Genomic DNA, 22671 nt, shown 5'->3' on the forward strand with positions numbered 1-22671 from the left:
CTACAGCTCCTTTCCTCCCATGAGCTGGGCCTGGTCTAGCCTCAGACCCCTGTGGTGCGGAAGAGGGGGCATGGCTGGTTCCTCACACTCCTGGTTCCCTGCCCTGCCCACTTGCTCTGCCATTGTTAATCCCTCCAGGATGGAGCGAGGAGAGGATCCCAATGGGATTGGTGCTGCTTGCAATCCAGTGCTGCAGATGTCTTAAGTTTCGGATTCTTCTCTCTCAGAGCACATTTGTTGGCCCTTTGGAGAACCTCCCCCACACTGGGGTCTCCCTCTGCACCATCCCCTGGTGCAGGCTGTATAAATACTGGCTGACCCCTTGTGACCTACCCCTGCCCCCCAGCTCCTATATTCCATGGGTACATGCCACACATCTGCTTTTTGGGGGGGTCACCTCATTCTAGCGAACAATCTTCTTTGGTGGGGTCCTTTCCAGATAGCTTAAATCCAGTGTCTTTCCATGGTGCTATATATATATATACATATATATATATATATATACACACACACACAGACATACAGTTCATGGGAAAAACACAGCATCTCCTGCCCCTCTAAGCTCTAGAAATACAGACTGCTCCCACCCTATCCCCTTCTCCACTCTGCCCTCCCAGACGCTCCAGCCAGCTTGTGGCCTTTAGATATTTTTCAGAGAAGCCTCAAGCACCAGTCCTTATGTCCCCAGACACCAGGGGGTCCAGACTGAGCTCTCTGTATGGTTGTCCCCCTTGCTTGGCTTGGGAGAGAGCTCCTACTTTTTCTTCCCTAGGGGGGAGTAGACGGGTACACTCAGCACTCCTACATCCCTCTTCAAGGAAATCCATAGCCAGTAGACTTCTCCCATCCTCCAGCCTCCTTGTGCATACGGATGGGAAGCGGGTGAGGGGCTGCAGCTCAGGATGGGTGGGGACACCCCCTTTGTAGATCCTAATAGACAGTGCAGCCCTTCTCTCAGGAATGTGTGCACACTTAGTACCCTTGGTCCTCAGCTTTGAGGCCTCAGCTGCAACTCTAAGACAACAACAAAAAGGGGACATTTCACATCGTTTTACACGGTCCTTGTTCCCTGCTCTTACCGCATCACACAGTCTCTAATCAATCTGTCCATGTCCCTTCTGTGTGGTCCACTGGGTTAGCTACAGACAAAATGGGTGTTGGGGTGGAATTTTGGATTCTTAGAGATGGTGGAAGCCTTATCTAACCCCACAAGGCCTAACGCCCGGGTGCAGGCAGGTTTTCCTCATCTCACCCCAATGTGGTGGTTTTTCTTGGGCTGGGCCAGTATTTCACATCTTTCAGTTATGTTGGAGGCTCAGAAAAAACACTGGGAACCACTGTGTTATTTAACTTAACTGCCCTTAGCGTTAACCCCTAAAAAAGTTCAAAAGGTGTAGCAGCCTCTTTATAGGAATGCTTAACATAATGAAGTTGATGATTTGAATCAAGAGCCTTGGGCATTTAAGTTAATTGACAATACTTGTCTCTCCTCTGACTCACTATACCGGGTCTCTCCCCCTCTGTCATGTTCAGTGATTCAGAAGGTGAGAATGTTTGTGGCTTAGAGATATTAACGTACCCAGGATCACCCAGATGGGAGTGGAGTTGGGATTCTAGCCTGGGTGTGTTTGAATCCACAGCTTCATGTTCTCTCCAGCTGTCCCAGCCGGCTCCTGTTTCCACGCCTTCCCTCTATTAGATGACAAGTCTTAATCAGGGCTGGTGACAGTGGGGCTTAATGCAGCTAATCCAGCCCATGGAGGGCATATGTGACACCAAAGGGCTAGGGGCGGGTGGAGGAAAGGTTTCCAAGAGAGCCTGGGTTGTAGGGCAAGGAACGTCCCTGGCCGGCTCAGAACCCCCACTATTACCCTGACCTTCCCACTCCCCGAAGCACCGTGCACGCACACTACTGCATGAGCACTTACGCTGTCAGGCGTGATGCGTTAGCTTATTCAGTTCTCCCCAATCTTCCCAAGCCAGCTTCTGTTGTTATCCCCAATTTACAAGGGAAGAGCTGGAGGTGCCGGGAGGTTAAACGCTCTGACCTAGAAACCCTGCTGGAAGCGGCAAGGCTGGGATCTGATCCCAGATCTGCCCCGTGCCACTCCCTGACACAGCGCTGTGCTGCCTCATCCTGCGAGGCTGGCCCTTTACACCTTCACTGGGTCACGTCCCAGGGCCCGGGTTGTCTCCCGCCCAGTGATGCCAGGGAGGTGCTGCCTTCCACTGGCTGCTGCCGTCTGGAATATACTCACAGCTCTGCCTGTTGCTATTTTCCCTTTTCAGTGTCCTGGCTTCCCTCCTGCTGCTCGGATTCCAGCTCATCTGCCCACAGGCCTCCACTGAACATAGGAAGGTAAGCCAGAGGTTTCTTTGTCTGCCTGAGGGGCTGGGGTCACTTTGGTGGCTGCCCTGAACTTTGTTTTATTGGGAGGCAAGTCACCAGCGTTTCTGAGAGGAAGCACCGTTTGCAGACTGCTCACCAGCCCTCCCATCCTTCCTAAATCCCTGCAGCTTAAACGTGAAGCTGGTGCCTGGAGTCAGTCTTTGATCTGAGAGCAGTGCTGGCTCTGCATCCTGTGTCCGTTAGAATGGACAGTTAAGTCAGTGAGAAGACTCTACAGAGGCCTGGGCAGGGCTTAAGAAGCCCCCGTAGCAATGACGGAGCATCAGTATGGAGTTTTTACCTTCCCCAGGAGCATAGTCAGTGTTGAGGGGAGGGACGATTAGAGAGGGAGCTGTACCTGTAGCTGTGGCTGTCACTATGCAAGAGAACCCCCTACTAGGGAGGCATGACCTTTGGTAGAGGGACACAACCACTGCCAACTGCTGGCCAGACAGGGAGAGAGCTGGGAAATAAGAACTTGGCCTTCTTTCCTCCCACCCCTCATCTCCTGCTGGGGACAGCCTTTGGCTGAACCCAACCAGAAGACAGAACAAGAAGCCCTTGATGCAGTCCCCAAAGGCCAGCCTCCTGGGCCACAGGGCTGGGTGGAGAAGCGTAGCGAGAGCCTTTGGAGGGGCATACGGGCAGTACTGAGCCTGCTTCCCTTCAGGCCCTGTGTGTTTTGTAGTGAATGAACTACCCACTGTTGCCTAAACAAGCCCAGTGCTGTCCTACAGCAGAGCAGGTGCTTGATCAATGTTGCCTTCAAAATAGATGCATGACGGGACTCTGAGAAAGTCCCTAAAACCCCTTTCTGCTACCTAGGAGCTCCTCATGTCTACCTGCAGTGAAGTTCAGACTCCTGAGAGGGGGTAAGCCATGCGTACCTAAGTGTGACCCAGTGGGTTGAATCCCTTCCCGAGAGAGAGCATTTTCACAGGGGAAGTTCAGTAGAGAAGGAGGCCGAGAAAAGAGAGTACGTGCACAGGTTCGACTGGATGTGACCATTCTTGGGAGCAGATCTTGGTGTTCTTGTTGGATTAATTTAATTTCCTTTATGTTCTGGCTCTGGTTTCCTGGGCCAGGTATAAACCTGTATTGAACTGTATCTCCCACTAGGATGTCAGCTCCATGAAAGTGGCCTCTTGCTGGGCTCGTTCAGTGCCATATGCCCAGCTTCTGGAACAGAGCCTGGCATGTTGCAGGAGCTGAATGGCTGGCTGGATGGAAAACCTGGCCAAGGTCTAATCTATTTCATTGGATTCACTTGGAAATTTACACCCCCTCACTCCACTGCATTGTACCCATTCAAATTTTAAGACTCAGAAAAGACAACTGTCTATTTTAATTATTAATTATATTATTTAAAAAAAATAAAAACACAGGCTGGGTGCAGCGGCTCACGCCTGTAATCCTAGCACTCTTGGAAGCCGACGCGGGTGGATCTCTCGAGGTCAGGAGTTCGAGACCAGCCTGAGCAAGAGTGAGACCCCGTCTCTACTAAAAAAATAGAAAGAAATTATCTGGCCAACTAAAATATATATATATATAAAAAAAAATTAGCCGGGCATGGTGGCACATGCCTGTAGTCCCAGCTACCCAGGAGGCTGAGGCAGTAGGATCTCTGAAGCCCAGGAGTTTGAGGTTGCTGTGGGCTAGGCTGACACCACAGTACTCACTCTACCCTGGCCAACAAAGCGAGACTCTGTCTCAAAAAAATAAATAAATAAAAAATAAAAATAAAAACACAAAACATTTTAAAAGTTGTATTATTTATTAATGTTTAGAATTATTGGAGTTGTTAATCCTAACACCTGAATCAGTTTGCCAATGTTCTTGTTGTTCTTGCTCAGATAGACTCACCACTGAAAATATTTTACAGGCCGGGCGCGGTGGCTCACGCCTGTAATCCTAGCACTCTGGGAGGCTGAGGCGGGTGGATCGCTCAAGGTCAGGAGTTCGAGACCAGCCTGAGCAAGAACGAGACCTCGTCTCTACTAAAAATAGAAAGAAATTATCTGGCCAACTAAAAATATATATAGAAAAAATTAGCCGGGCATGGTGGCGCATGCCTGTAGTCCCAGCTACTCAGGAGGCTGAGGCAGGAGGATCACTTAAGCCCAGGAGTTTGAGGTTGCTGTGAGCTAGGCTGATGCCACGGCACTCACTCTAGTCTGGGCAACAGAGCGAGACTCTGTCTCAAAAAAAAAAAAAAAAAAAGAAAAGAAAATATTTTACAAATGATCCATTTACTTTGCTGTTTCTCTTCATTTTTCAAGTTAACCTGAAGGATATATATGTAACCTGAACAAATGGTCCCCAAAGAGGTATTTCCCTTAACTTTTTTAAAGTGTTTGTTCTGAGAAATGGGAACAAAAAGGTTTATAAGTTACTTTATTATTTAAAAAAGTTTATTGACACATTGTAATTGTACATGTTTATGAGATATAATTTGATGTTTTGATACATATACATGTTGTATAATGATCTAGACAGGGTGTTCAGCATATCAGTCACCTCACACATTTATCATACCTTTGTGGTGAGGACATTCGAATCCTCTTTGCTATTTTGTAATATACAATACCTTATTATTAACCAGTGACATTCTGCTGTATAATAGAACACTAGAACTCATTCTTCCTATCTAATTGTAACTTTGGACCAGTTGACCAATCTCTTCCCATCCTCTCCTCTCCCCTTCCCTCCCCAGTCTCTGGTAACCACTGTTCTACTCTCAGCTTCTATGATCTTTTTTTTTTTTTCCAGATTGCACCTGAGTGAGATGGTATGGTATTTGTCTGTCTTTCTGTGTCTGGCTTATTTCACTTAACATGATGTCCCCTAGGTTTATCAATGTTATCCCAAATGACAGAATTTCATTTTTTTAATGGCTGAATCATATTTCCATTCTGTGTATATACCACATTTTCTGTATCCATTCATCTGTTTTTGGACACTTGGGTTGATTCTGTATCTTGGCTATTGCAAGTGCAGATGTCTCTTCAACATACTGATTCCATTGCTTTTGGATATGTACTCAGTAGCGGGATTGCTGGATCATATTATAGTTCTGTTTTCCATAGTGGCTGTAGTAATTTACAATCCCACCAACAGTGTGTAAGTGTTCCATTTTCTCCACATTCTTGTCAACAATTGCTTTCTTTTCTCTTTTTGATAATGGCCATTCTAATCGGAGTGAGGTGGTATCTCATTGTGGCTTTGATTTACATTTTCTTGATGATTAGTGACATTGAGCATTTTTTTATATAACTGTTGGCCATTTGTATGTCTTCTTTTGGAGAAATTCCTATTAAAGTCTTTTGCTTATTCTAAAAATTGAGTTTTTTGGTTTTTTTTTTTTTGCTATTGAATTAAGTTCTTTATATATTCTGGATTAATCCCTTGTCAAATGTATAGTTTGCAAATATTTTATCCCATTCTGTAGGTTGTCTCTTCATTTTATTGATTGTTTCTTTTGCAGTGTAAAAGGTTTTTAGTTTCATATAATCCCATTTGTCTATTTTTGCTTTCATTGCCTGTGCTTTTGAAGTTTTATTTAAAAAAATCCTTGCCCAGCACAATATCCTAAAGCATTTCCCCTATGTTTTCTTCTAGTAGTTTCATAGTTTGGGGTTTTACATTTAACATTTTAATCCATTTTTGAGTTGATTTTTATATATGATGAAGGGTATGGGTCTAGTCTGATTCTTCTGCAAGGGGGATGCCCATTTTCCCCAGCACCATTTATTGAAGAGACTGCTTTTACCCCAGTTGTGTTCTTAGCAACTTTGTTAAAAATACATTGGCCGTAGGTGTATGAATTTATTTCTGGTTTCTCTATTCTGTCTCATTGATCTCTGCATCTGAATTATGCCAGTCCCATGCTTCTTTGGTTAATATAGATTTGTAGTATATTTTGAATTCAGGTAGTGTGACGCCTCCAGTTTTGTTCTTTTTGCTCAGTATTGCTGTGGCTATTCAAGGTCTTTTGTGGTTCCATATGAATTTTAGGGTTGTTTTTTCTATTTCTGTGAAAAGTGTCATTGGTATTTTGTTAGGAATTTGATTAAATCTGTAGATTGCTTTGGGTAGTATGGACATTTTAACAATATTAATTCTCCCAATCCATGAACACGGGTATCTTTCTATTTATTTGTGTCTTTTTCAATTTCCTTCATTAATGTTTTCAGTATAGACATCTTTTACCTCCTTGGTTAAGTTTATTCCTAGGTATCTTATTTTTTGTAGCATTATAAATGGATTCTTTTCTTGATTTCTTTTTCAGATAGTTTGTAATTGGTGTATAGAAATTCTACTGATTTTTGTATGTTGATTTTGTATCCTGGGACTTTGTGGAATTCATTTATTAGTTCTAATAATTTTTTGATGGAGTCCTTAGGGATTTCTGTCCATAAGATTGTGTTATGACGAACAGGAACAATTTGACTTCCTCCTTTCCAATGGGGATGCCTTTTATATCTTTTTTTCCCTAATTACTCTGGCTAGGACTTTCAGTACTATGTTCAATTGGAGTGGTGAAGGTGGGCATCCTTGTCTTGTTCCTGATCTTAGAGGAAAAGCTGAAAGCTTTCTTCAGTATAATGTTAGTATGATGTATACTTTCAGTACATATTGTTCAGTATAATGTTAGCTGTGCATTTGGCATATATGGCTTTTATTGTGTTGAGGTACATACCTTATATACCTAATTTGTTGAGAGTTTTTTATCATGAAGGAATGTTGAATTTTGACAAATGCTTTTTCTGCATCTGTTGAAATGATCATGTGGTTTTTGTCTTTCCTTTTTTTAATGTGGTGCATCACATTTATTGATTTACATATGTTGAACCATCCTTGCATTCCTGGGATGAATCCCACTTGATCATAGTGAATAATCTTTTTAATGTGCTGTTAAGTTCAGCTTGCTAGTATCTTGTTGAGAAATTTTGCATCTATTTTCATCAGGGATATTGGCCTGTATTTTTCTTTTTTTGTTGTGTCCTTGTCTGGTTTTGGAATCAGGATAATGCTGGCCTTGTAAAATAAGTTTGAAAGTATTTCCTCCTTTAAATTTTTGGAATACGTTGAGGAGAACTGGTATTAGTTCTTCTTTAACTTTTTGGTAGAATTCAGCAGTGAAGCCATCAGGTCTTGGCCTTTTTTTTTTTCCCTTTGATTTGATTTCCTCACTTGTTATTAGTCTCTTCTGATTTTCTTTTTTCATAAGTTAATTTTATTTATAATTATGTATATAGGAATTTAATCTATTTTTTTATTGTCTCAAATTTGTTGGTGTATAGTTGTCCATATAGTCACTTATGATCCTTTGCATTTCTGTGACAGAAGTTGTAATGTCTCCTTTTTCATCTCAAATTTTATTTATTGGGTCTTTTTTCTTTTTTTCTTAGTATACCTAAAGATTTGTCAATTTTGTTTATCTTTTTAAAAAACCAAGTCTTCATTTTGTTGATCTTTTGAATTTATTTTAGTCTCTATTTTGTTTATTTCTACTCTGAGCTTTATTATTTCCTTCCTTCTACCAATTTTGCGTTTAGTTTGCTCTTGTTTTCCTACTTCCTTGAGGTCCACAGTTAGGTTATTTATTAGAAACCTTTCTTCTCTTTGATGTAGGTGTTTATTGCTATGAATTTCCCTCTTAGAAATTGCTTTTACTGTGTCCCATGTTTGATATGTTTCCATTATTGTTTGTCTCAAGGAATTTTAAAATTTCCCTTTTAATTTCTTCATCAACTTTTTGGTAGTTAGGAGCATGTTGTTTAATTTTCATGTATTTGTAAGATTTCTGAACTTTTTCTTGTTGCTTTGTAGTTTTATACCATTGTGTTTTAAAAAGATACTTGATATGACTTCTATTATGTTAAGATTTGTTTTGTGGTATAATATAGTACCTAACCTGGAGAATTCTCCATGTACAGTTGAGAAGAATATGTATTCTGCAGCTCTTGAATGGAATGCTCTGTCAATGTCCATTAGGTCTATTTGGTCTATGGTGTAGGTTAAATCCAATGTTTCCTCATTGATTTTTTTCCTGCTTAGATGATCTGTCCATTGTTGAAAGTAGGATGTTGGATGCTCTGGTGTTAAGTGCATGTATATTTATAATTATTATATTCTCTTGTTGAAGTCATCCCTTTATCATTATATAATGACCTTCTTTGTCTTATTTTTACAGTTTTTGACTTAAAGAATATTTTGTCTGATACAAGCATGGCTACTTCTGCTTGCTTTTGATTTGTGTTTGCATGGAATATCTTTTTCCACCCCTCACTTTCAGTCTATGTTTGTCTTTAACAGTCAGATGAGTCTCTTTTAGGCAGCATGTAGTTGATGTCTTTTTTTTTAATTCATTCAGCCACTCTATGTCTTTTAATTGGAGAATTTAATCCATTTATATTCAAGGTTATTATTGACAGGTAAGGTCAATATACCTGCCATTTTTTAACTCTTGTTAATTTTTTCCTTTTTTTTTTTTTTTAAGATACTTTCTTTCTTTCTTCCTCTCTTATTGTTTACCTCTATGGTTTGGTGAAAGCTTTGTTTCCTTTCTCTTTCTCATTTGTATATTTGCCATAATGTTTTTGTGGTTACCATGGGGCTAGCATAAAGAGTCTTATAGTTATAATAGACTATTTTAAATTTATAACAACTTAACTTTAGTTGCATAAAAATGCTCTAGGCTTTTTTCCCTCCCCTCCACAATTTGTGTTTTGAGTGCCTTAATTGACATCTTTATCTTTTGTGTGTTTCTTAATCACTAATTGTAGCTGTTGATGTTTTCAACCTTTTTGACTTTCATACTAGAGGGTTGAAAGATTTACATAGCACCATTACAACACTGGGGTATTCTGAGTATGATTGTAGATTTACTTAGACTGGTGAGTTTTAAGTTTTTTCATGATAGTAATTATCATCCTTTCATTTCCAGTTGTAGCACTCCCTCAAGTATTTCTTATAAGCCCAGTCTAGAAGTGATGAATTCTCTCTGTTTTTGGTTACCTGGGAAGATCTTTATTTCTCCTTTGTTTCTGAAGGATAGCTTTGCCAGAAATAGTATTCTTGGCTGACAGTTTATTTTTTTGTTTTTTTGTTTTTCTCAGCACTTTGGGTATATCATCCCATTCTCTTCTGGCCTGCAAAGTTCTGCTGAAAAATCTGCTGATAATCTAATGGAGATTCCCTTATATGTGATTTGACATTTTTATCTTGCAGCTTTTAGAATTTCCTCTTTGACTTTTGACATTTTGGTTATAATGTGCCTCAGAGAAGATATTTTTGCATTGAATCTTATTGGGGACCTTTCCTGGATCTGGATGTCCATATCTCTCCTAAGACCTGGGAAGTTTTCTACTATTTTTTTGTTAAATAGGTTTTCCGTGCCTTTCTCCATTTCTTCTCCTTCTGGACTCCTACAATGTGAATACTTGTTCACTTAATGGTGTTCCATACGTCCTGTAGGCTTTCTTTATTCTTTTTTATGTTTTGTCTCTGACTGGGTTATTTCAAAAGATCTGCCTTAAAGTTCAGAAATTCTTTCTTTTGCTTGATCTTGTCTGTTGTTGAAGCTCTCAACTGTATTTTTTACTTCATTCACTGACTTCTTTAGCTTCAAGATTTCCATTTGGTTCTTTTTTATGATATCTATCTCTTTGTTGAATTTCTCATTCAGATCATGAATTGTTTTCCTGATTTCATTGTATTATTTGCCTGTATTTTCACTTAGTTTCCTTAAAATCATTATTTTGAATTCCTTTCCAAGCATTTCATAAATGTCCTTTTGTTTGGGGTCTGTCAATGGATAGTTATGATATTTCTTTGAGGGTGTTACATTTCCTCACTTTTTCATGTTTCTTGCATCCCTGTGTTGATGTCTGTGCATCTAGTGAAACAATCACTTTTTCTGATTTTATGGAGCAATTTTCATAGAAAGAAGCTTTTTCCTGCAAATGGGTCCTCAGGTGTTGATTGGGAATGGTGAATTAGCTTCGATTCTGGATGGGCTCAGTAACATAGTTTCCATATAGATTCTTCAAATGTAATCCTTGTCTGTGATTTCTGTGATTGTCTCAGTGGGCTAGGCTGCAGGAGTTTGTGATGGCAGTGTCATGGCTTTGCTGGGGCAGGAGCTCTGGATTGATTGTTGGGCTAAGTGCATGCTAGTGCAGTGGATCAGCAGCCTGTTTGGCGGGCTTTCCAGGAGGGCAGGGTCACTGCTGTGTGGGCTGTCAGGCTGTGGTGTGGAGTGCTGGCTGGGTGGGTGCGTGGGACACTCTATGGTGGGTGGGACCACCTCCAGTCTTGCTATCAGGCCAGGGGTTGGCATGTGTGGGCTGTGTGACTGAGTGGGGCTCTCTTCAGTGGGGCAGGACTGTCTCTAGGCCAGCTATTAGACTGAGTGTGGCCTGTGCAGACTGTGTGAAGCTTTCACTCATGGGGCAAGGTCACCTCTTAACTGGCTGTTGGGCTGGGGGCAGGTCAGGGAACTTTCTGGTAGGGTGAGGCCACCTCTAGGCCAGCTATCATACCGGGGGTAAGTGTGCATGGGCCAGGCAGCTGTGCAGGGCTTTCCCACTGTGCAGGTCTGTTTTCCTGGAGGATAGGGTACCTTGTGGGTTTAGACATTGGGGTCTTGGTTGTTCCTGTGTGCCTACCTTCCACACAGCCAGGGTTATTAGTGCTGCAGGCATCTGTATAAATGTAGTGGAATAATGGTGGAGCTTCAGTGATGGAAGTGGTCAGTGGTTAGTGGCCCCCATCGCAGGACACATTCTAGCTGTGGGTGTGGTTTCAAGATGGCACCGTGCGTACTTAGGTCATGGGGGTGGAAGGTGCCAAAGTGGATTCTTCTCTAGGGCAATGTAGCTGCACAGACTCCTGGCAACTGTCCACACTGGATTCTGGACCTCTGAGGACTGGGGTACCCTTTTGTAGCAATGACTGCTGGTGTCTGTGGTGGGGACCTCCAAGGATCTCCAGGTTACATTTTCACCATAAGAAGAAGTCCCCCTGGCTCTGAGCCAACACCTGCAGAGAAGACTGTATGGCCGAGGCAGGCTAGAGGTTGCTGCCCTCTTTATGGTGCTATCCCGGGCTTCTGTGCTCCACGGGGATCTTGCTGCTCCCCTGGTGCTCTCCAGTGTACTTCCTCAGCCACTCCAGCTAAAAATAGTTGTTTATTTGTTGTTTTGGTCTCTTTTTGTAGGGAGAAACAAGCACCAGGCAACTCTAGTTAGCCATCTTCTAATGTCACTCTATAGGTTACTTTAGAGTGTTGAGTTTAAAAACTGAGCAAAAAGTATCACATCTTGAGATATGGTACCTCCTTGTCAAAGTATTATGAACAACTTCGCAGTAGAAAGATAGATCAAAATTTTATTTTTTCAAAATCATTTACAAAGTACTTGGAGAACAAAAATTTATTTATTTATTTATTTATTTTAAATCAATATAAGTGTATTCATTAATTTACTGTAACAAAATACATGAAACTTGGGGCCGGGTGCGGTGGCTCACACCTGTAATCCTAGCATTCTGGGAGGCTGAGGCAGGTAGATCACTCGAGGTCAGGAGTTTGAGACCAGCCTGAGCAAGAGCGAGATCCCATCTCTACTACAAAGAGAAAGAAATTAGCTTGACTACTAAAAATATATATAGAAAAAATTAGCCAGGCATGGTGGCACATGCCTGTAGTCCCAGCTACTCAGGAGGCTGAGGCAGAAGGATTGCTTGAACCCAGGAGTTTGAGGTTGCTGTGAGCTAGCCTGATGCCACGTCACTCTAACCTGGGCAACAGAGTGAGACTCTGTCTCAAAAAAAAACAAAAACAAAAACAAAAACAAAACAAAAAAATACATGAAACTTGGTTTAGAACAGTTCTTGAATATAATAAATACATGCATCTTGGCTGCCAGGGTCATTGCCATTCACCCAAGAGAAGACAGGATTCAACACTTTCTTTGGTGGTAGATTTCTTTTTGATGTTTTATTAGAGCTTTATGGAATTGTGGCTGTCATGTTGGTTCTGTCCTCAAACACCCAACAGCAGAAGCAGCACTGGCAATAGCAGCACCCATTTATTCCAGCAGCAAGATGTGAAATAAGAAAATGCCTTTTAAAATGGGAGTCAGCATTTTTTAAAAAATAAAGTGTTATTGTGAGTATTTTAGGTTTTCTGGGTTATGGGGTCTATCACAATTACTCCACTCTTCTTTTGTGTTGCAAACACAGCCACAGACAGTATGTAATGAACAAGCATGGCCATGTTCCCTTAAAACTTTATCTACAAAAACAGGTGGTGAGCTAGGTTTGGCCCATGGGCCATAGTTTGCCAAAAATTCTGCTCTAATGTCAGGACAGAAAGGAGTTAATGGCATGTATATATGTTTTGGAATTTGGAGTTGGAAATTATCTCCTACTGGGACTTTAAGGAACCAGAGGATTTGGGGGGAAAGTATTTTTTTTCATTTAAAACATAAGACCTATGATTGCTATCAAATTGTTTTCATTACTTAGATAAATCATAATTGAATTCTTGCTGACCCATTGTTTTGTGGCAAAATCTACTCCCAACCTTTAGCAAAGAGCTGCAGAAAGAATTAGAAAATCATTTATGGTAAATTCACAAGGGATAGCATTATTAATTTGTGCACATCATAGTTTAGAATGTATATGAAAACTAACTGCTAAAAGACGTCTCTTTTTTTTCTCATTACAATGGAGTGTCCAACTTTAGCATATGGAAGCATTTCTATAGTGCAAGTCATTCTGAGGAAAAGACATAATTTGTAAACGCTGTCAAGTAAACTGTGCATTTCTAAATGCTGCTCGGGTGACTGGTTGTATCTCTGTAAAAACTGTCCCATAACAGTACAGAAAAAGAGGACCCTGGTGCAAAGCGTAAGTAGCTCTTTCCAGATGTTTCTGCCAAGAGTCTTCCTCTTGCTCCTGTTAATATGAACAATATAGCAATTATACTTTTAAAACTTATGTGGCTTCATTTGTTGATAAAGTGAGACCAAGAGCAGGAAAAAACTTGACCAAGACTTGAATAAAAACAGTAAGTGATTAGTAAGGGAAAATATGTAGATTGTAGAAAGCTTTTAAATTAATAAAACTGTTTTACTGTCTGCCCAACATTCACTGAGCAAGTTGCTTTTCAAGTCATAATGTTTATGGTAAACATATTCTACACAAGAAAGCTTGTGGGCCAGGTGTGATGGCAAATGCCTGTAATCCCAGCACTTTGGGAGGCCAAAGTGGGAGGATTATTTGAAGCTAGGAGTTTGAGTTTGATACCAGCATGGGCAACATAGTAAGACTTTGTTTCTATAAAACATTTAAAAATTAGCTGGGTGTGGTGGTATGCACCTGCAGTCCTAGCTACTTGGGAGGCTGAGACAGAAGGATCACTTGAGCTCAGGAGCTGGAGGTTGCAGTGAGCTATGATGATGCCACTGCATTCTAGCCAAGGCAACAGAGTGAAACTCTATCTCAAAGGAAAAAAAAAAAGAGAGAGAGAAAGATTGTGAAACATCATATCTTTTAGCTCCACAAATAGAAAAACATACCTATACTTTAATCACAACTGCTCAACATTTGTCTTGCTAACATTTTTTTTATTAAAAATGCTTATGTTTATTACAGAGAATTTAGAAAACAATGAAAACTAGAAGAAGGAAATGCAAACTCACTGCTAGGGCCACCAGCCAAAGGGAACTGCTCTTCAACCCGTTATTTATAGAAACTTTCAAAGAGAACAGAGACACTACAGAATGAAGTAAGGGTGAGATTAAATATTTGTTTTGCCAACTGATAAGCAAGTCACACTGTGAATAGCAGAGGACCTCGTGATGGGTTACAGCCACTATTAATGCAGTAGGATATACAACCAAGGACTTCAAATTGCCTCTAGACAATGTCTCCCAGTTGGATATTGCTCAGAAAGCCTTCAGGTAGGCAAAAAGAAGTTTTAGGTTACATAAAACTTTTCAAATTATTGCCACTGTATTTAAGAAGAAGAATTCAGAAAACAGTAATGTTTCTTGAGGAAAACAATATCTTAATAATTTGAGGTAGGCAAAAATTTCTTAAACCAGACCCAAAATGCACTACTCATAAAATAATTGTACTACATTAAAATCAAGGACTTTAAAAAAACCAAAACACACCAGAGGAACTGTTAAACCATTGACAGGGTGAGGACATTCACAATAATGTATTTGATAAAAGATTTTTATTCAGAATATATAAAGAAAAAGTTAAGCTTTCCAATTTAAAACTGGACAAAACACTTGAACAGGCAGTTCATGTGAGAGGAAATCCAAATGGCCAATAAGCATATGAAAACATGCTCAATCAAGACCATTAATCTTTAGGTAAATACAAATTAAAATATCAATGTGACACCACCAGAATGACTAAAATGAAAAACATTGCCAATACCAAGTACAAGTGAGGATATGGAGCAATTGGAACTTTCATATATTGCTGGTGGGAGTTTACAATGGTAAACCACTATGAAAAACTGTCAACATATCTTAAAGCTAAACATTGCCTATTCTATGACTTGGCTACTCTTCTCCTAGGTATTTACCCAAGAGAAATGAGGACATATGTCCACCCAAACATATGCATAACAATGTTAATAGCAGTTTCACTTATAAAACCTAGAAACCACCCAAAAGGCCATCCACAAAAGAATAGATGAATAAATTATAGTATATTCATACAAGAGAACACCAACAACAATAAAAAAAAAACCCACTTGTTTCCAGCCAAGCTGGAACAGCAGGAATTGGATTTACCCTTATACCTGAAACAACAACAAAATAGCCAAGATAGAGCAACAGGGACAAGATTTACCCTCTCACCTGAAACAACCAAAAATACCCAGATAACATATATGAAATTATGTTTTTCAAAACCCTGCACTTATGGCAACAAAAGACAGTTATCCCTCAGAGATAGGAAACACAGGAAGTGAGTCCGAAAATTTATCCAGCTTACTGCCTTGAGAGTTTCCCGCCTAGGTGCAGGGAGGGGGACTCCAGGAAAAACCTGCTGAACTCCTTGAGTGAAGAAGACAGACCGAGGTGATGAGAGTCTGCCAGACTGAGTACCAGACGGGGGGGAAACTACACAGAGAGAAGACTACAGTGCTCTGCAGGGGTGGTGGATCCTCCTCAAGGACACAGCACAGGACTGATCAGCACATGCATGTGAGGAAATAATCTGAGGGTGGAGAAAGAATCATTTGAGAGGATAAAAGGAAAGAGTGCCTAACATTCATTCAGGACCAGGAACAGTGACAGTTCCAGTAAGCCAGACTTTGAAAACTCCTAATCTGGGAGGTGTTGAATAGATTACTCAGGAAGCTCTTGCCTTGATGTTAGGGGAATAGTTAACCCTAGACTGTGCACTGCTCTGGACCTGACTAACAAATCATAAAAGCAATACTGAAAGGGTCAAACTGTTTCTAAATAGCTTAACTCTATCCTAGCACAAAGCTCAAGATAATAGGAACATAAAAATATTCATCACCCAATAAGGTAAAATTCAAGATGTCTAGCATTTAGTTAAAGATTACTAGGCATGCACAGAAGCGGACAGATATTAACATTATTCTCCATAAATGAGGAGAATAATCAATCAATTGAAACCAACTCAGAACTTGCACATATTTTAGAATATGTAAGAACATTAAAAGTTATTAAAACTGTATTCCATAAATTCAAATAATTAAGTATAGGCATGGAAGATAAACACTCAGATTAAACTTCTTGAGGTGAAAGTGACAAGGTCTGATATGAAAGCTATACTGGATGGGATTAATGGTACATTAGATATTGCAGAAGAAAAGATAAGTGAACTTGAAGATACAATAGAAACTTTCCAAAGTGAAAAACAAAAAGACAAAAAATTTAAAGAGGAACAGATCATCAGTGAGCTCTGGAAAACTTCAGGTGGACTAATATATGTGCAATTAGAGTAGCAAAAGGAGAAGAGCTGAAAGTGACAGAAAAAATATTTTGTAGAAATAATATCAGAAAATTTTCCAAGTTTGATGAAAATTATGAAAACAAGAATATCAATTAACTTCAAGCATTAGAAGCATGAAGAAAATGGCACCAAGTCACATCATAATCAAATTGCTTAAAACCACTGATAAAGAAAAAAATTTAAAAGCCTTTAGAGAAAAAACATATTACATACATAGGAACAAAGTTAAGGATGACAGTTGATTTCCCGTGTCCTGCTATTCATGCAAGTGAAGCAACATCTTTAAAGTACTGAAAGAATAAAACTATTAACCTAGAATTCTATACCCAATAAAAATATCTTTCAAAAAGAAAGTAAAGTAAAGACATTTTCAGACATGCAAATGCTGCACCACACCATCCCACAAAAATTATTGAAAGAAGTTCTTTAGGCAGAAGGAAAGTATCAGATAGAAATATGGATCTACACAAAAGAATGACTGGACCAGAAATGAAATACATAAGAATATTTTCTTCTTATTTAGATATTTTTAAAATATTGACTCTTTAAATAAAAATATTAATCATGTATTGTGGGGTTCATAACATATATATAAGTAAAATGTATAATGATAGTATAAATGTCAGAAAAAGACAAATGGAAGTATAGTATTGTAAGGGTTTCTTATAATATATGTAAAATGATATTGTATTACTTAAAGGTAGAGGATTTAGGATATAAACCCTAAAGCAGCCATCAAATCAACACAACGAAGAATTTTAGTTCACACACCGAAAAAAGAAAATAAAACACAGAATAAAAATATTCAAATAGAAATATGAATATACCATGTTTAAGGTTGAGAAACTCAATATTGTTAAGATATCTATTTTTCCCAAATTGCTGTATAGATTTTACACAAGCACAATAAAATTCCCAGCAGAAGGTTTTGTAGAAATTGACAGATTTATTAAAAATCCTTATGGAAATGTGGAGGACCTAGAATAGCTAAAACAAATTTCAAAAAGAAGAACAAAATTACAAGACTTACACTACATAATATTTATATCATCAGCTACAATAATCAAAATAGCATATTATTGTCATAAAGATAGAAAAATGGATAATTGAACAGAATAGAGTATACAAATAGACCCATACATATATGGACAACTGATTTTTGGCGAGAGTGTAAAGGTAATTCAGTAGAGAAAGGATAATCTTTTCAACAAACACTGGAACAAATGGATATCCACATGCAAAGAAGTGAACTTTGATCCAATCTTGTACAATATACAAAAATTAACTCAGACTCAACAAACTAGGAACAGAAGGAAATTACCTCAACATAATAAAGGTTGTATATGAAAATCCACAGCAAACATCATACTCAATGGTAGAAGACTGAATGGTTTTCCTCTAAGGTCAAAAGCAAAACAAGGATACCTACTTTTGCCACGTCTATTCAACACAGTACTGGAAGTTCTAGGAAGAGCAATTAAGAAACAAAAAGAAAGAAAAGGCATCCAAATTGGAAATGAAGAGGGAAAATTACCTTTGTTCACAGATGGTATGATCTTATATGTAGAAAACCTTAAAGAATACACAAAAAGATTGTTAGAATTAAATAAATGAATTCAGCAAAGTAGCAGGGTACAAATTCAACATGCAAAAATAAGTTGCATTTCTATACATTAAAAATGATCAATCCAAAAAGCAAATCAAGAAAACAATTCCATTTTCAATAACATAAAAACATACTAGGGAATTAACCAAGGAGCTGAAAGACATGTGCAATGAAAATGACAAATATTGCTGAAAGAAATTAAAGAAGACATAAATAAATATAAAGGCACCCCATGTTTAAGGACTGGAAAACTTAATATTGTTAACATGTCAGTACTACCCAAAGTGATCCTTGGATTCAGTGCAGTCCGTATCAAAATCCCAGTGACATTTTTTGCATAAATAGAAAAAAATAGCCAAAAATAATCTTGAAAAAGAAGAACAATGCTGGGGGACTCAGAGTTTGTGATTTCAAAACTTACTACAAAGCTACAGTAATCAAAACAGTGTGTTACTGGCATAAAGACAGACACATAGACTAATGGAATAGAATAGGGAGCCGGGAAATGAATGCTAGTGCATATGGTCAAATGATTTTTGACAAGGGTACCAAGACCATTGAATGGGAAAAGACACCATATACAAAAGTTAACTCAAAATGGATCAAACACCTAAATATAAGACATAAAACTATAAAACTCTTAGAAGAAAACATAGGACAGCATCTCCATGACATTGGTTTTGGCGATGACTTCTTGGATATGACACCAAAGGCATAGGCAACAAAAAAAATAGACAAGTTGGACTTCATGCAAATTAAAATTTTGTGCTTCCAAAAACACTGTCTACAAAGTATAAAGGCAAACCACAGAATGGGAGAAAATACTCGCAGATCATATATCTGAGAAGGGATTGATAATCCAGAGTATATAGAGAACTCCTAAAACTCAACAACAACCAAACAATAACTCATAAACGGGCAAAGAACTTGAATAGACATTTCTCCACACAAGATATAGAAATGGCCAATAAGTACAGAAAAAGATATTCAGCGTTTCTGGGGGATGGGGTCAGAGAGGAAGTGAGGATTACCAAGGGGTGTAAGGAAACTTCTGGGGTGATGGATATGTGTATTATCTTGATTGTGGTGATGGTTTCATGGGTGAATGAATGCATATGAGAAAACTTACCAAATTGTACACTTCAAGTATGTACAATTTCTTGTATGCCAATTATACCTCAGTGAAGCTGTTAAAAATAAACTACTGGTATAAGCAACAACTGAAAGAATTTCACAGTCATTATATTGACCATAAGAAGCCAGACGCAAATGGAATGATCATTCCATTTATGTTTAAATTAAGAATAGGCAAAGATAATTTTGGTGGGTAGTGGGTAGCAGCAGGGATTGAGGAGGTTACTGACTAGTGAGGGGCATGAGGGTACCTTCCAGGGTGTTGGAAATATTCTAAATCTTGACGTAAGTGGGGGTTACTTGGATATGAAAAGGGTAAGAATGCATACATTTACCGTGAGCACACTTTATGTATATTATACCTCAATTTAAAAAAAAAGAGGAGAAAGAAAGGGAAGAAGAAGAAAATACAGAGAATCAGATGCCAGTACTGAAATGGCAATGACAGTCTCTGGACCAGGGTGAAATTGTCCTTTGGGAGTGACCAGGAAACAAAGATGCTCTTCAAAGAACAGCATAAGGAGTACTCTCATTAGAGCGTGCCCAGCCCCAGAACCCATACAGTACTGGAAAATGATTCTAAAGCGGGCACTGTCTCTCTTCCAGCTGGTATTTGTCAAGCCTTCTGTTTCAAATGGCATAAATATAACTGACTGCTTCTGAAAAATTAAGAGTATTTCTATTTATGAGGAATGAAGAAATTAAAGTTAAAAGAGCTTATTAAGAATTCCAATGTTCACTAACTCATGCTGCGCTAAATCTCTTGCATTCAAAGCCAGTGGTAGAAAAATTAAATTTGCTTCTATTAAAAATGGAGCAAGCAGTAAGCTTAGGACTTTGTGTTTGGAAAGCCATTTACAATGTTGTGGAAAGAGATCATTGTCAGGCTTTTCTTTTGGGAATAATAGTGCAGTCCTGGCATCTTAGCCTGTTCCATGTTTAGAGCCAGGATTGCCCTTCCGATCTCTGATTGTTTTCTGAGTATGCTTATTACCCACGGGTAGGTGGCATGAAGTGGCACACAGAATGAGCAACTCTGCCAAGGCTTGCTGACTTCCTTGAATGTGGTCAGGGGCTGCCTGCCCAGCACTTGGGGCTGTCTTTGCCCTCCTTTTCAGCCTTGGCTGACTTAACTGGAATTGGCGTTTCATTCTCCCAGCCTTGTACTGTCTACCAGGTCTCCCCTCTGGAGGAACCTGGGTCCTGGCCATCCTAATGTTAACCTGATGGCAGGAAGACTGCAAAAAACCATAGCCATCCCTTTCCCCATCACAGGGACTCTGCCTTTGACTCCTGTTGTTAACTCTTGCCTGCTTCACGGTCCTCTATCTCCAGGTTGTAGGAGGAGTTGTTCTCTTGTGGGAAAGTTCCACATCAGGAAATGCAACATGAAAGACCCAGAAAAACTTGGGTCACAGATTATATTTGCAGAAAATGCTGAGATCATCAGAGGAAGCAGACTTTGGGGAAAATGTAAGCTGGTGAGACTGGGGCTACCACCCTACATTTTTTATGGCAAAAAGATATACATTGGGTTTTGAGTGTTCCTTCTCTTTGGCACCCTCTGCCCCGATTTCTCAAAGAACTCTTTTTGGTATTTTATCGCCACTAAGTTTGGGGGCAAAGAAACTTTGTTTTTCTATATGTGAATATTTCTTTTGTTCTAAGTGTTTTGCCTACTTCACAGAAATCCTGCACAATCCCAGAGTATAAATTCCTTCCTTTGGAAGTTTGTAGTTCCATTTGTGACAATATTTAAAAATAAATACATTATAAATGTGTTATTATTGTCTGCACAAACTCCACTCCGATACCCATATCTCAAATGTGGTCTTACTGCAAACAAGCCAAGTTACACAGAGAAGATATTTTTGCATGTTTCAACCCTAACAAAGTGACTTTGGGCCTAAAATGGGTTCTAAGAAAAATGAGTATTTTATGTGCTTTAATTTTTTTCTCAAAATTTCCATTCCTTCCCACACTATACACACAAAACCCAAACCATAAAAAGGTGTTTTTAAAATAACTTCTAAATTCCCCACTATTTTATGTTTCCAGGCCAGATTACAATTAAAACAAAGTTTTGACAGACAGAATAACTTATCACTTAGGCTGCATATCTTAGTCTTTGGAGAAAAAAATGAATCATAGCACAGTCTCCGGGCCACTGTCCTTGTGTGTATGTTAGTGATCTATTTTCTCCTCCCAGGGATGGTATGATTTGATTCTTGACGATGGAAGAATTTGGCAAGTGGAATTTTCACATGCCAGCTGTCTTCTTTCCTTACCAAGGATGCACACTTCTTGGTTAGTTTGGAGAAACAGGGCAGAAGTCAAAGTCCTTTTTCTAATTGTATTCTCTTTGTATTGCTTCTTGTACATTTGAGATGTGTTCTTTCTTGCTTGTGGCCGTGCACATTTATTTCTCCCCATTAACTCATCAAACATACATCAAGTACCTACTATGTGAACTTGGACTCTAAAGCCAGACTGCCTAGTTAATATCCCAGTTCTACTGCTTGGTAATTCTGGACCTTGGGCAAGAATTACTCAGTTTCCTCATTTGTAAAATGGGAGTGATAATAGTACCTATTACATAGGTTGTTTTGAGGATTTTGAGTTACATATAGAGTTTAGAACATTGTCTGACCCAGAGTAAATACTATGTAGGTGGTGTTGTTATTGTTTGTTGTTGTTGTGACAGATGCCAGCCCTGCTCTACAAGCTGGGTACCCAAACATTTTCTTTTCAAGGTGCTTTCCATCTAATGTTATGGGTACCATCTCTACCCCAGCCTGGTTTATCTACATCAGTTTCTCAGTTTCTCAGCCTTGGCACTATCGGTATTGTGGGCCAGATAATTCTTTCTTGTGGGATTGTCTTGTGCACTGTTAGGAGCTTAACAGCATCTTTGGTCCTCTATCCACTAGATGCCGGTTGTGACAACCAAAAATGTCTCCAGACATTGCCAGCTGTCCCCTGGTGGACAAAATTGCCTGCAGTTGAGAACCACCTATTTGATCGGGTAGGTCCTCCTGCAGAGGCTGCACTACGGCTCAGCTCTGCTTTCCAGGGAGGCTGCTGGTTACATGTACTGTTCTTCTCCCTGGGCTTGTTTTTGAAGAATCATGTTACATGTTACAGGTACCTCTTAAACCACATGTTTGAGAGTACGGGGTCATTTCTGCTGTTATATGAAGGTTTCCTTAGTAGGACGAGCTGCTCGTTAGAGTGTCTTCCCCCTTCTCAACCTCGTGGGCTTCTCTAGAAGGAGGAAGGGACATAGTCTTAGGACTTCTGTTTGGTCGCCCTTGAAGACAAGCCTCCCAGCCTTTTGTAGCTTAAGGAATTTACTTCTTATTGCTATGGAGACGCAGGGGTCACAAGGTGTCACGCAGGAGGAACACTGCCGTGCGAGATGGGGTCCTGGGGCCAGGTTTCCCGCGCCCTTGCTAAGAGTGAGCGCTAATGGTTAACGCTGACAGAGCGCTTACCGTGTGCCAGGCCCCGTGCTAAGCGCTTT

At 39.5% G+C, this 22671-nt stretch overlaps 1 protein-coding gene across 1 annotated transcript in view; it reads left to right on the forward strand.

Annotated features, from left to right (window-relative positions):
- Positions 1 to 22671, forward strand: part of THSD4 (thrombospondin type 1 domain containing 4) — a 571869-nt gene that overhangs the window by 28138 nt on the left and 521060 nt on the right. Inside the window, exon 3 of the mRNA XM_045530986.1 lies at positions 2290 to 2359. Coding sequence (XP_045386942.1) covers positions 2290 to 2359 — 70 coding nt within the window. The remainder of the gene's footprint in view (positions 1 to 2289; positions 2360 to 22671) is intronic.

This window comes from Lemur catta, chromosome 1 (assembly GCF_020740605.2).
Source record: "Lemur catta isolate mLemCat1 chromosome 1, mLemCat1.pri, whole genome shotgun sequence".
Taxonomy (NCBI): Eukaryota; Metazoa; Chordata; class Mammalia; order Primates; family Lemuridae; genus Lemur; species Lemur catta.